At 41.0% G+C, this 14,850-nt stretch overlaps 1 protein-coding gene across 1 annotated transcript in view; it reads left to right on the top strand.

Annotated features, from left to right (window-relative positions):
- LOC136686474 (rho GTPase-activating protein 6-like) overlaps window positions 1-13,555 on the top strand; it is a 64,264-nt gene extending 50,709 nt beyond the window's left edge. Inside the window, exons 7-13 of the mRNA XM_066660284.1 lie at window positions 1,431-1,581; window positions 2,034-2,182; window positions 5,316-5,495; window positions 7,205-7,296; window positions 7,711-7,982; window positions 8,078-8,161; window positions 8,304-13,555. Coding sequence (XP_066516381.1) covers window positions 1,431-1,581; window positions 2,034-2,182; window positions 5,316-5,495; window positions 7,205-7,296; window positions 7,711-7,982; window positions 8,078-8,161; window positions 8,304-8,881 — 1,506 coding nt within the window. The 3' untranslated portion in view covers window positions 8,882-13,555. The remainder of the gene's footprint in view (window positions 1-1,430; window positions 1,582-2,033; window positions 2,183-5,315; window positions 5,496-7,204; window positions 7,297-7,710; window positions 7,983-8,077; window positions 8,162-8,303) is intronic.
- Window positions 13,556-14,850: the final 1,295 nt, after the last annotated feature.

Below are 14,850 nucleotides of genomic sequence, written 5' to 3'. Positions count from 1 at the left end.
AACAAGAAAAAACATATCAAAACAAAATGTGATATATTCATGCGTCATAGCGCACACAGTTGTGTAGATTTATCCTACATTTCATCAGAGTCCATTTTCATTTCTCACAAAGAGTCACTTTGAAACGATCGAGGCTTTTGTTTCGTTTGAATGTTCTTATAAGTTTACCCAGCAGCGAAGTCTAGAGCTCGTTCTGCTTCTTAACCTTGTTCAAGATGTCCAACGTCCAGAACTTCACTGGACTAAACTAAAGCACACACATTCTTTGATGATCAAAGCGTGAATTCTAGCCTCCATTCACCCACTCAGCTCTTAAAGGAGAATTCCGTGCATTTCAGTAAGTAGCCATGCAGTCACCGTCCAGTCACGCTCAATGTGTTTCTTGCCCATGTACCCTCAATGCCAAGTATCCCTGCTGAAATATGAATAACCCCGTAAATAACCCAGATCCATACACTTACATCTCATATGGAATATGGAATATGAATTCCATATTAATGTGCTGCTGTATTAAAGCCAGTCACTTTTAGTCAGTTCTCCTGGAACAGCATGATATCAGGACAGAAATACAGTTCTATACAGTGCTCACTTGGTTAAGCCTTTTCTATTCCTTCTATAAAGTAGAGTCCCTTCAGAAATAGGATAAATATCTGTGTTTTTCTACTCAAGATTTTGTTTCATGGAGTGGCTATGCCACATTAATATAGTTAAAGCTTTGTGTTCATGTTGCCTAGCAACAGTGCTCATTGTGAATGGACTACATTAAGTGGTGAAACAGTTTATTGTGATTTCTTTTGTATAAATACATCTATGAACATCAATGTATTTGACCATATTTTATATTTACTGATGTTTTGTGCCAAAAACACATATCCTCATGATAAAATACAGAAATGCATGGCCTCTCATGGCTTATTGCTTTTTTTATACCATTACCAGTAACAGTCATGACAAATGCCATCACATTTGAAGCCATAATGGTTAATTTAACAAGAAACAGAATAGGACATTATGACGTATCACATCACAAAAAACATCTGCCAATCTGACAGTTACCAGTCAGTCATGGTTTTATATATATATATGAAAGCTGCCTTATGGCATGATTGTGAATGTTCTACCGCATGGTTCGTATTAAGCATTACCACATTGCGGTTCCTATGGAGGTCTAATCAAGAAGCACTTGCCTTAAAAGACAGCGATAGATAAAATGGAAAAACCACAGATGAGGAAAAACACATGAAGGGAAGTCATTAGAGTGTATCTGCATATGTCTAATCATCTAAAAATGCATGTCTTCATCTGTGGTGGTACTGATGTGTAGTTATCTGTGGACTGTGCACATCTGGTGGCTACATGCTTGGATTCATTGAGCTTGGATGCTTCTCTCTGAGCGGAACCACGTTAACGTGTACGTCTCTGCGCTGCAGCTGCGCGAGGAGTTCGATCGGGGAGTGGACGTGCAGCTGGATGAGGAGCACAGTGTCCATGACGTGGCCGCATTGCTGAAGGAATTCCTGAGGGACATGCCTGACCCACTCCTCACCAAAGAGCTTTACACTGCCTTTATCAACACCATGTGTGAGGAAAACCTTACCACAAGCTTCAGATAACACACAGAGAGAGAGAGAGAGAGAGAGAGAGAGGGAGAGAGAGAGAGAGAGAGAGAGAGAGAGAGAGAGAGAGACTAGAATAGAGCTAGGAACAGACCAATAAAAGTGTTTTAAGAAATAACATTTATTTATTTGTAATCTTTAAATGGCTCTATAAGATGGATTTTATGATTAACGCCTTCTTACAAACCAAGTGAAGTTCTTTTTGAGGACAGCTTAAATTTCCTCTATTAATTTTGAAGAAAAATTAGAGATACCGACTAATTTTAAGGTGATTAGAGCAAACGTTTATAATGAAATGCAGCACATATAATACTTCTAGCACTTATATTAAATGACTTGCCTGACTGTAATACGTTTTCTTGTACTACTTCACTGTGGTTATATCTTGGTTGCTAAAAGCTGTTTTCTTGTTGACAGTGATGGAACCTGAAGACCAACAGATAGCCACACAGCTGCTTGTGTACCTGCTCCCCCCCTGTAACAGTGACACCCTTCACCGGCTGCTGGAGTTTCTGCACACTGTGGCTCAGCACGCCCAGGACGGATATGACAAAGATGGACAGGAGGTGGGATACAAATCAAAAGCAGTTGTTACAGGTTTCTGTGCTATATTTTTTCAAATGAATGTCTCCACTGAAGAGGCAGGCTTTCCTATAAAAACAAATTGAAAGCCTTTACAGTAATGTTGGCAACAACTCAAGCATGTTAGCAATCTAATATACATAAGGATCTCAGTAATGCTTGATTGCTCCCAATACCTTACAATTTTGTGGTCACTTGCTAAGCACAATTAAGTAGCTTAGCGAGACCTGTTGATCCAGCATTAGCATCTAGATTGGTTTCACACTCCATAGCCCTGTTATGATTAGCATAGATTGAATTGCTCTAGATGTGGAAAATAAATACTCAAATATGGCTGATTAGAAACATTTTAGGCATGTGACCTCATTGAAACCTATACTTGTGAAGTGTAACAGGGACCAGTTTAACTGCACTGTACAAGCTACAAACAAACAAAAGAAAAATATACAAATAATATAAATGACGCTAATTCAAGACTGGTGATGAATTCATGTACAGCTTTGTGTGATTATCTTCTGTCTGTAGACCTCACTTAATTTCACCTGCTCTGCCAAGAGCAATGGATCTAGACTACAATCCTCTGCTTTCAAGTACTGGTCATTAAACTTCATAAGTCATATCCTGGATATTAGATAAGAATCATTAGTACAATCTGTTATCCACAGCTCATCTTGCTGTTGTAAAACAAGACCTTGTCAGAGTGATGAACAGAACCTAATGCAGTGCCAGAAAGTTATTTGAAACATCAGTGGCAAAAACTAAAAATAGAAAAAAAAGAAGAAGCAACATTTAAATACACAAAACAAAACAAGATAATGGTTCTTTTAAGCTCAACACTTCTCTGCTTGTTTTTTGGTCCCTGATTAATTTCCTGTTGCACAGCTACCCCCAAAACATAGCATTGTTTACTAGTTGTGTATTCCTGTGTTTTTAGTGTTTTGGGACTCAACAAAGCTTGGCGCATCAGTTCAGACAGATCAGTGAAGTTTTTTCATGTTCATGTTTCTTGTTGCACTGTCTAGCTCGCACTGGAGGTTTTGGAAACTCTTCAAAAGACCATGTGGCGCAGCAGGTAGTGTCGCAGTCACACAGCTCCAGGGACCTGGAGGTTGTGGGTTCGATTCCCGCTCCAGGTGACTGTCTGTGAGAAGTTGGTGTGTTCTCTCAGTTGGGGTGCTCCCACAGTCTAAAAACACATGTTGGTAGGTGGATTGACGACTCCAAAGTGTCCGTAGGTGTAAGTGTGTGTGTGTGTGTGTGTGTTGCCCTGTGAAGGACTGGCGCCCCCTCCAGGGTGTGTTCCCGCCTTGCGCCCAATGATTCTAGGTAAACTCTGGACCCACCGCGACCCTGAACAGGATAAGCGCTTACAGATAATGAACGAATTAATGTTTGCTACTGTAGCTAGGAGATTTTACAGATGGCTAGTTTGTGCTGGGTGTCTGCATTTCATCACGACTGACAATTCTCTCTGGCAAATCAGCACTCTTCAAGGTTTACACCTCATGTTTAGTCCCACTTTGAACCATAAGTGAGGAGGTACTTAAAGGTACCAATTACCAGTTTTGACTAACGAAAAAAGCAAAAACAGCAGAGTACAGCAGAGAAGGTAGTATGCAGTGGAAACATTCAAATTACATTCAAATGCTACAGGACGCCTGATTAACTGAATTAGAGTTAGTCATTACTCACCTCTAAACCGTGTTCTGGGCCTAACTGAGGCTGAAGACCTTGTAGGCTAGGCCTGTCCTCATAGTGCTCTTTCTCCTACAGTAGTGTGCTGGGCTTGGCCACTTAAACTTTTTCACACGCCTCTGTCCCTATCTGCCATCGGACACAGGAAGCTGGCCTCATTTCACGCTCGGGAGGGGAACACTGATCAGCACTTTCATCACACTTCTGTTCCCACTGTGATGGGGTGGGGGGGTGAGGGGATATTTGGTCAAAGGAAGTAATGCTGAGGCACTGCTGCTATTTAGAACAGTTCCTGGGAGTAAAGCACCAAAGTCACTGGAAGCTTAATGTACGTTTGAATGGGGTTACTGCTGCTGTATGAGTTTGTATTCGGTCAGCGAGCAAATACACATCATCATTGTCCAATAAAAAACACGTATCTCCAAAAATAGTAACTTTACATAAGGAGGAAGAAACCTTTTTATATTTCAATGTAAGAAGATTTTATTCAAAATAATTTTCAAGCATTTCTATTGGTCCATTTATCATGACAATTTCACATGTAAAGGACAACTGCTGTGTTCAAATAGAGATACGTGTTTTCATTGGACCAAAGGTACTTTACTGTAAGGCTACACAAGCCTCCAACAGTCATTCATGACCATTTCTAGGCGAAAATTGTTCAAGGAACGCTTTATCAAAACCAACAGTTTTCATAAAAGGCCTATGTAGGAGTCATTTTACTTTGTTTATTTAGTTAAACCCCAGTGCATTTTTATCAAACATATACTATATGTGCACATGTTTATATATCCATAAACACACACACACACAGATTAAATCCAAGACATGGTCAACTGTTTAAAGAGTCATGCTGTGACTTAAATGGATCTTCTTTCAGCTTTAGACGCGGGGGGTTATAGTGACACATACAATCCCTATAATCCATCAGGTCTTCAATAAGAATCTCATACAACTAGAGCTGGGTGATATGGCCAAACCTGTTATCAAAATAAATGTTTCTATGCAGATCAACCTTGATTGTATTATGATATAAGCATGCTAAAGGTTCTTCAAGAGTTCACGGTTCTATATAGATCAATTTCCTTTACTAAAGAACCTTTGTAGAACCAACGTTTTTAAGTGTGTATGTAAGTTCATTGCAGTAGCTGGAATTCATTTCACCAAGAGGGCAAAGCTGTATTTGAACAAGGCTGTAGTCACTGAGTTATAGCAATAGCACAAGCCGCTGGTTTAAAGAGTCCAACTAAACAAGATTAATGATGCTCATATTTTGAGAATAAAGTGAGTTGACTGTTAGATTTTAAAGAATGGTATCTGTTGGATCTGACCGAGGTGTGTACTTATCTTTTGAGCCATGTGAAATCTAGTAAACAATTGAGAATTTATATTTTGGTATGTTTTGGTATGAATGGCCCGTAGGTGACAGGAAACAAGATGACGTCGATAAACCTGGCCACCATCTTCGGCCCGAACCTGCTGCACAAACAGAAGAGTTCGGACAAAGAGTTCAGTGTGCAGAGCTCGGCTCGGGCTGAGGAGTCCACCGCCGTCATCGCCGTCGTTCAGAGGATGATCGCCACTGTTGAGGACCTCTTCATGGTAAGGAATATCAGCTTACCATATATTTGCTATTTCAAACATCAAAAGAACAATAGGTAAGACTTGGCATTTTTGCTCCAGGGCTCCCCCTACAGATCATTTATTCATTTGTTGTTAGTAACCACTTGTTCAGGGTCGCGGTGAGTCTGGAGCCTACCCGGAATCACTGGGCACAAGGGCGTACCAGTCCTTCACAGGGCGACACATACTCACACCTACAAACACTTTTAGGTAGCCAATCAACCTACCATTGTGTGTTTTTGGATCATGGAAGGAAACCGGAGCTCCCCCTACAGTTGCAGAGTGTTATTCACTTTTACAGCACTCTCCTGAAATCAAGAGGAAGTGGGAAGAGATGGGGTGGTTTCCTATCCTCCTCCAAAAGTTACATAGTGCAGTTTCTGCAGTGCTGAACTAAGAGTAGCAACAGCCAACACCCTTTTCTATCACAGGCCAGTGAAGTATTACAGTGATTTTAAAGCTGTAATTTTAAGGTAAAAAATTCTACCTAATGTTGCTTTAACTGTGACTTAAATAATAATATACAGATACGTTCATTCTTTATCCATTTAATATTCCTGTCTGTGATAGACACGTCTAAGAGCTCTGGTTAGAGGAAGTGAGCTGGTTACATCTGAATCATGCCTTTGCTAATGTCCAGGTCTCACTCATCCCAGTTATCTGTTCATCAGCCTTTTGAAATCCAAGTTGAAGAGGGTGCTCTGGTTAAAGGCTTAGTCGACAGGAGCAGTGACTTGTAGAAGGAAAACAGTTGTGTGTGACAGAGCAAGTAACTGAAAACTATAAAGGAACACTATGTAATATTTGTACCTTAAAATTACAGCTTCAAAATCACACAACTGTGTAACTTTTGGAGGAGAGTAGGATAACAAACCCCCTCCCTTCCCATTGATTACTGTATAGTGCTGTGAATATGAATTACACTAAGGAGAGACCCCGGAGCAAATAAATAAATAAATAAATAAAAATAAAACCTACATGAAGTTCCTTTAAAATAATTCAACCAGCATTTACAGTAATCCTTCGCTACTTCGCGGTTCATCGTTCGCGGATTCGCTACTTCGCGGGTTTTTTCAAGGGGCTTATGGCCGCTATATCGCGGATATTGAGGGAAAATCTAGGAAAAATATATTTCCTACGTACAGTACATGCATTGTTCATGTCCACATCTGAGAGAAATTTACTTACGCTAATTCACAGCTTAGGAATTACTCTATTAAAGAAACTGGTAGGATATCACATGTAGTTCCAGCTGAAAAACATTATAGAATGACTGTTTAATGCAAAGGGTGGGTTGTTAGCAGTACAGGGAGGGTTTTAAAAGTCCAAATACTCGGTAAATAATTAAAAAAACATCTTTCCTCAACTTTCCGCGGAAATTCGTTGTTCGCGGGTGGGTCTTGGATCGCATCCCCCGCGAAAAACCAGGGACTACTGTGGTTATTGAGGCTTGAAGAAACGCCAGGGTGGTCTCTGACCTTTCCACCCTACTTCCTGCCTAAAGGTGTTTTTGTGTCGCTGTCTGTATCAGATGTTTTGAGAGTGAGTCACCGCAGATGCAGCCATGAAGAGATAGTTTTGACATCAGCTATCTCTAAAATTCATCTAGTGTTTTTTCGTGTTGTAACTTATGCCACATTTTTATGTTCTCGGAGCTCTTGATTTGATGTAGTGTTATTTTTTTAAAGGTGTCTCCTGACCTGCAAAACGAGGTGCTAATGAGTTTGCTGGAGACTGATCCCGACGTGGTGGATTACTTGCTACGACGGAAAGCATCACAGTGAGTGGAGCGTCTTTAAAAAAAAAAAAAAAAACTCACATAAATACAGACACCTAAACATAGTCAAAGCAGCTGTGACTCACTTGAAAAAATCATTTTTGGCTTGTGGTACATTAGAATGGACCTTTCATACAATACAAAAATGCAAAGAGATAAATAAGTGAAATAAATATTATGCCAATATATGGACACATACTGCCCTCTAGTGAGTATAAGTGGGTATTGCAACAGGGGCAATATCTTCAGTGACTTCATTATTTTGCAGTTTCTTCAAAAACATACATGGCTACTGCTTGTTTGTGAGAGCAAGGAACTAAAGTCTCAGTCCCCATACTGTTCCTTGTCATATAAAATTGCTGTAAATATTAATTGACAAGAATCTCACTTGTTTCCTTGTCATTCTGTCTTTTACAGGAGTCCAGACTTGTTGAATTCAGAGACCACCTTCTCTCTGAGCGAACGGAGATCATCCAGTGACTCTAACAAGGTGTCAAGCGGGGAAGTCTCTCCGTACGACAATAACTCCCCCGTGATGTCAGAGAGGAGAGGGGGAGATGGGGGAACTGGTGCTGGAGGAGCTCTCAGTACCGAGAGACTATACCGTGTCCCAGAACAGTACACACTGGTGGGCCAAGTCACAGGATGCTCCAGAGACACAGCCACGAACCCGTGGTCCTCAACAAAGGGTGAGACCTAGTCTTCGTTTACATCAACTGTAACACAGATAAGTTAAGGGTAGAAAAATATGGATCAAATGTGTATTAACTTTGTATTGTTTCAGACATTGTATCAGAGGAACATGCCAACATCTGGGGTGCATGGCATTCAACGCTGAAGCCTGGGTTTAAAGAACAAACGTGTACAGGTTCGTCATCAACAACAACGCGACTAACAACTTCTTGTAACACTTACTTCAGAAGCAGTTGGATAGATACAATGTCTCCATTTGAAATTCCAGACACTTCCCTGCTTCATCCTTAATTCTGGATGTTGGTTTGTTGTTACAGGTTCCTATGGCAACATGTCCGAGGGGAGTTCCCGCAGCTCGCAGGAGGGAATCGACAGTCATCAAGGCGACCACAAGCAGCTTGTGAGGACACAGCCCTCTGTGGGTGGGACAGACTGTCAGCAGCATGCTCCGGTCAACCGCGTGTGTAGCAGCCCTCTGTCTGGTAAGCCACATCTCCGTCTGAACCTCAAACCCGACGGCCAGTCGGCTTCCAGCAGCTCGGAGGACCTTCCAGTGGGGAGCAGCCACAGCACGCCTAGCCCTACAATCTTCCCCAAACCAGCCAATAGAAATGATCCCCGCACACCTCCACCACCTTACGGACACTCGAGGCCCGCTGCTCCCACTGTTTCTTTAATTTCTGCCATTTCTCATGCCCCTGTGGCCTCAGCTCAGCAGTGCCCCCAACAAACGGGAAAATCCGTCACTCAGAACTCCTCCTCCTCCTCCTCCACACCAGGGGGCTCTCTAACTCCCCTCAGCCCAGAGTGGCAGGACTGGCAAAGAGACAGGTGGCAAATCTGGCAGCTCCTGTCTTCAGAAAATGCGGACACACTGCCTGAGACTCTGGTCTGAGGAGAACTGTAACGGACCGCCCAAAAAAAGGTACCTCATGGAAGCCTGGGATTGACCAGCTGATCTGTCCAGAAAGGGCCGTTATTTTGCCTGTGCACGGTCCAGGTTCTTGTTGATAGTTTGTGGCAGAAAACAAAAGAGACAAAGACTTAACCCAGCTGGTCCAACTGAGGAATATTCCAGGCAGCAAATACCTAAACACCTGAAAGTCACAACAGTCTAGGGCCCCTTCCATTTTAGAAAAACAAAACCCACCGTCGCATTTACATTAGAGCTGGGAAAAAACGTATCATTTTAAATAACTTTTGGATTCAGTTTGCTCTCTAGACGATCATAGGGTGCTTTTCCAGCGCATGGGTCTGGCTCTAAATGACACGGCTCAGCATGCTTAAAACTTGGGCTCCCCCAGTTCCAGGGACCACATTTGACCAATGGAAAAGCAAAACAGCTGTGCCGAGTCGTGCAGGCTGCATGCAGTGGAAAAGCGCCAACAGTCTCATGAGGCCTAAAGTGATCTTGTCATAAGAATATACAAATCTGAGGAGAGTCTGTTAATGCACAAGGCTGAAATCCCCTGGAGACAAGGGTACACTCTAATTTTAATGTCCAGAGCACACTCAATACAGGCTTTGGTGTTCCTACATGTTTTAGCATCCAACATCAACATGCTCAACCCTGCGTTCACACTGGCAGCAACACGACGCGACAGATTTAGAATGAGAGCAACACAAGGCAGAGCAAAAGCTGCCGATGTGAAGTGCGCGGAGTCAGCGTCGCAATGAATCTGAGTGATGTTTATGCAAAGAGCGAAGCGATATGGAGATAACCAGAGTGGTACGTGCTGTATCTCCGCCACTGTGCGATGGCACGCTCCTTCACGGTGAATGTGATTAAGGTGTGTTAACAGCCAAAACTGAACTGTAGTTACAGGACAGTAACCTGTGCTTTTCTGATATTGCATTTGTTTAGCGTCAGTGAACCCATGACCACCAAAGTTCAGATCAAGTTCAGAAATGTGATGAGTGATTAGTGATTTGCGTGACAAAAGCACGGCCAGTGTGAACGCACAGTAAGAGTTTTTTCAGTGGGGTTATATGCCATTCAGTGGCTACCAATAGGCTTGATCTGTTACCACCTTTGTGCTCCACCTTCACTTTCAGACTCACATTTAGCCCAATTCTATTGTCTGTTCTCATTGGGAGATTACGTCTGGCCCTGTGCGACAATGTTCTATGATGCTGAGGTTCGTTATTAAAATAAAACCTAAGCTTGATGAATTAAAACCAGCTCATCTTTAAAAACAAAGATCTTCCATTCCGTCCCTCCATGAGAGCTTGGAAAAACCATTTTGTTGTAAATAACAACTTGATTCACTTTGATCCCTAGCCGATCAGGGTCTCAAAGGACCAAACGTGATCTTGTAATGAGAATACACCATTTGGTTTGTTAATGAACTGTGCTGAAATCAAAATCAATGCCTTAGCACCCACCTCAACATGCTTTATAGCTAAGAATGGGCTGTATTTTAATAGGCGGATATTAACAAGTACACTATCGCCCCCTACTTCGTGTTCCACCTTAACTTTCACTTATGAGTTTGTTCCTCTGAGTCTGTAATTAGAAAGTCAGTAATTTGCAAGTGACCGAAATAACGATTCCCATTACTTTTGACTTGATGCAGGCTGTTGATGTGAGAGAACAGAACAACAACAACAAAAGAACAAAGAAACAGGTACCTCAGATTAGTCTAGCTCACCCCCACTCGAACCTGAAGTTAAACTTGTCCAATATCTAAGTCATTCATACATTCATACAGACACAGAATCACACTTTCACACTTTTAACTGTCTGCTTCTTTCTCAACAATCCCTGCACTGAATAATACAACACGAGGTACAGCTTACCATTAAATTAGCGAGCCGTAATTATGGACAGCCTTCGTTTCCCTTTGTATATACTCCAGAAGTCCTGCTTAGAAGCTGCTAAATCACCTGCATACAAGACGACTCTAAAGCGTAACGTGTCTGCATTTTCCTCTTACTGCCATCATTTCATTTCAGTAAAGATACAAGGACTGTGGAATGCCGTTTCATTAACGAAATACAATGCCAGCCTTTGAGAGCCTAACGTCTGAAACATTTACAGGAAGTTTGCAGAGAGACTGTCGGCATTGGGGCCACAAGTTTACGCCTTTAGCACTTCAAAAAGGTACAAGCACCGGGACTTATACGGTTTTCAGCTCAGCTCCACTTCAGACAACACTCTGCCTCTTTGTGCCTTGATTGTAAAGCCTTGCCTAAGGGCATTTGGCAGAGGATTAGGATGCTGGACATAGGAGTAGTGTGTTTAAACAGCATTGACAGATTTGTTCATCATGTGGCAGCCAGAACCTATGAACTCCTCTCAGCATTTTTTGTAGATGTGACCAAACTGGCTTTTAACTCATTCAATCAGTCATACATACTCACTCATGTTTAGGCACTGACCCTCAAGGGGCGCTATTCAGTAGGAATCCTCACAAGGTTACATTAGCAACTGATCTGTGTTCAGTTCATTCACACCAATGAATCACGTTTCTCAGACTCTAGAAAATGAATCAGTTTGTCCTAATGGAAAGGGAGCACATTATTAGGAGGTCTTACCTACATCCACGCATGATTTATCCACTATGGGAGAGCAAGGCTCAACCAAACATGGTTTTATTGCTGTTGGAACTGAATCTCCATTTTGGTCATTTTTGGAACTGAAAATACAAGCTGCCATTTATATTGTGGTAAATTCCATAATGAACAAAACAAAAGTGTAAAAGTTCTCAGTGTAAAAGTTTCTCCCATTCATTTTCTTTCAAATTGCTCCCTTCTCTAAATGTTACCACAATGTTGTCAGAATGTCGTAATCTGTACTTCAGTTCTGCCTGCCATTTCTGAACATTTCGGCTCCAGTGTGGGGCCCTCACAGTCCCAAAGCACATGCAAAATTGTCTGTAGGTGTCAGTGACTGCATGAGTGTGTAATGCCCTTTGATGGACTAACGCCCGGTCCAGTGTGTGTCCTCGCCTTGCGCCCAGTGATTCCGGGTCGGCTCTGGACTCTGACCCTGAACCTTGAAGAAGTTACAGAAGATGAATGAATATTATGAAATATATTCAATATTTTATCTAGAGGCTTAATTATAGTAATATATTAAAAAATAACCTAACCAGCTCTCAGTGTGCATTTGATGATTTGGTTATGTAATTACTGTCAAATTTTCATAAGCCAACTTTATGGAAAAATGAGAACGCAAATCAGAACTTTTTCTCTTGAATCTTTTTTTTAAAACTACATTCAACTCTGTTACATTTACGCAGCTAGAACATGCCTTGCCCTCCCTCATTAAAACCAACCTGGACATGTGTCCTGTAACACTTTTGTTAAATTGGAGTTCAAGCAATGGATATAAATGAAAAATGCCTTTTACTACAGTGTTGTCTTTGGCTTTCAGTGCAGTGAAACCAGTGTGCAACGTTTGCAAACAGAACTCTGCCATTGGATCTGTGTCTCTGTCTTTGAAGGCTGCAAACATTCACAGTGCACCCAGCTATAGCATATGACCAAAAATATACATCCACAAATTAGTGAATCACTTATTCACACAACTGTGCAGCTTTTATAATCTCCACAGAACATGAAATTCAGAGGCTAAAGTCACCATGCTCAATGCCAGGCATCAGCATTAAACCCCCCAGCATTAGGTGGTTGAGCAGTGGAGCTGTGTTCTTTGGAGTGGTAGAGCACTATGCAATACCACCAGGATGAGTTGGAACGGTGTGTGTGATCAAGAACTAATCACCAGACAACGGTGCCTGTCCTCACTAATCAGATTTTTACAGAAATGTTGCAACATCAAACATATATCTGTCTCAGACAAGTCTCACTATTGCAAACCCTCATATTCAGTATTCAGCACTTCAGAAGCAGCTAAAAGCACCCACTTCATCTGTCTGTTTTTGGGCTGAAACCAAGTTCAGTTGCTAATTTATGGCTTAGCTTCGGGTTAACTTCTTCCATACGGTGGAAAGTATTAGCAAAGCTGACCGCTGGCTTCTTTGAGAAATTTTTTTTAAATTGCATCTGGTTTCACGGTCATTATCAGTGAATACTTTGAAGCAAAGCTTAATCTCTGATCTTCTACCTTCACTGTGGTGTACATATTCGCCTGAATATATTGCATTCTGGATAACTGATATGTATTTTCAGTTGGTGGCAACAGTTGTTACAGCTCTTTATTAAATATCATGTTTGTCATTGGCTCAGAATCCGAATCATTCAGATTCTTTAAAATCGGCTTTTTTTCGTGAGATGTATTAAATGTGTTGTCTTTTTTTTTGGAGAACATTCCAAAAAATGTCCGAGCTTTTTACTGTGGTTATCTTTGATCCTGGCTGTGTCCTGTGCCAAATGTTCTCTCAGCAATATTACTTACAGAGTTCTTCATATTGTCATGTAATTATGTTAATGATTTTGTAGCCCAAATATAAGATGTTATATTCGTATATTAGTCAGTATTGTAATAAGGAACTGTTTGTACTCTGAACAGATAATGCTTTTTTTGTATGGTCCAACATTTGCTGTGAAGCTTGCTTTGTTTTGTTTTTTTGTTTGTTTTTTAATATTGTTGTTTTGTTTTATTTTAAGCAAGTCTCATTAAAATATATGAGAAATCAAGTTGGAATTGTGTCAGTTTCTGGAGGTTAAAGCAAAGTTTACAAATCCTGTGATTTTGATGCTAATGTACGTGGAACTAAAGGTGGCACGATGCAAAGGCAATGGCACTTAGCTCAAGTCAGATTGCAGGTTTAATATAAAACTGACATATGTCAATTGTTGTGCTATAGATTACTCTGTAGCGCAGATTACATCCCTCAACCTAGGATTACTTCAGCTCATTGAATAGTCATGATTCTTTTCTCACTAGCATCCCTAGCATGCACAACACAAATGCAGAACTCTAGAAAACTCAGTGGTGTCAATTGATCCTGATACATTCTGTGTTAGGTCTATATTTGCCACAAAATTAACTGCAGAGACAAGTTTTACCCTTTCAACCTAAGAAAAGACAAAGCGGTAAGACTTCTGCACAGACAGGTAGCTACTTTTACTAATTAGCTTTTAGCTTTATGTCTTTCTCAGCAGAAGAGTCACTCATCAGAAAATGACTTATGTAGAAGTAAAATATTCTACAATAACACGGAACAGGTATAAAAAAAAAAACCCACTCAAGATGAAACCTACATCTCTCTAAGGCCTGTCTAACTGCCGTGATCTGAATTATTGATCAAAACACAATGAAAGCAATTCATCTTCCTCATGAAAGTTAGCGTGGATCCGTTACAACTCGCCTTTACTTCAAAAGCCCTCTTGTTTATTGCTCACGTCTCAAACTCACACCAAACTGTACATCACTAAAAATAAAATGTCAAGTGTGACCCTCCATACAAGGTTTTATTGATTTTCAAAGTAAAACCAAATAAAAATATTATTTACACAGGACAAGTTTATATATGTCACTTCATCAACCTGCATTGCAAAATTCACGTGTATTTCTTGAGTCTATTAAAAATAAAACCTACAAAATCACACATGGACATTTATAAGATATATATGCCAACTAATTTGTTATTGGCCTTTTTTCAAATAAGGGATATATTTTCCAGTCATATCAATATATAGAAAGATACGCAACACAAATATTCAACAATATTTAAAAAAAATGACTGAACAATTTTATTTTTTTTACTAAATTAAATTAATTTAACTGGCAGCACGGTGGTGCAGCAGGTACAGCTCCAGGGACCTGGAGGTTGTGGGTTCGATTCCCGCTCCGGGTGACTGTCTGTGAGGAGTTGGTGTGTTCTCCCCGTGTCCGTGTGGGTTTCTTCCGGGTGCTCCGGTTTCCTCCCACAGTCCAAAAACACACGTTGGTAGGTG

The sequence above is a fragment of the Hoplias malabaricus genome, chromosome 2, assembly GCF_029633855.1.
Source record: "Hoplias malabaricus isolate fHopMal1 chromosome 2, fHopMal1.hap1, whole genome shotgun sequence".
Classification (NCBI taxonomy): domain Eukaryota; kingdom Metazoa; phylum Chordata; class Actinopteri; order Characiformes; family Erythrinidae; genus Hoplias; species Hoplias malabaricus.
Note: the sequence above shows the minus strand (reverse complement) of the source record. Positions and strands in the feature narration are given on the sequence as shown.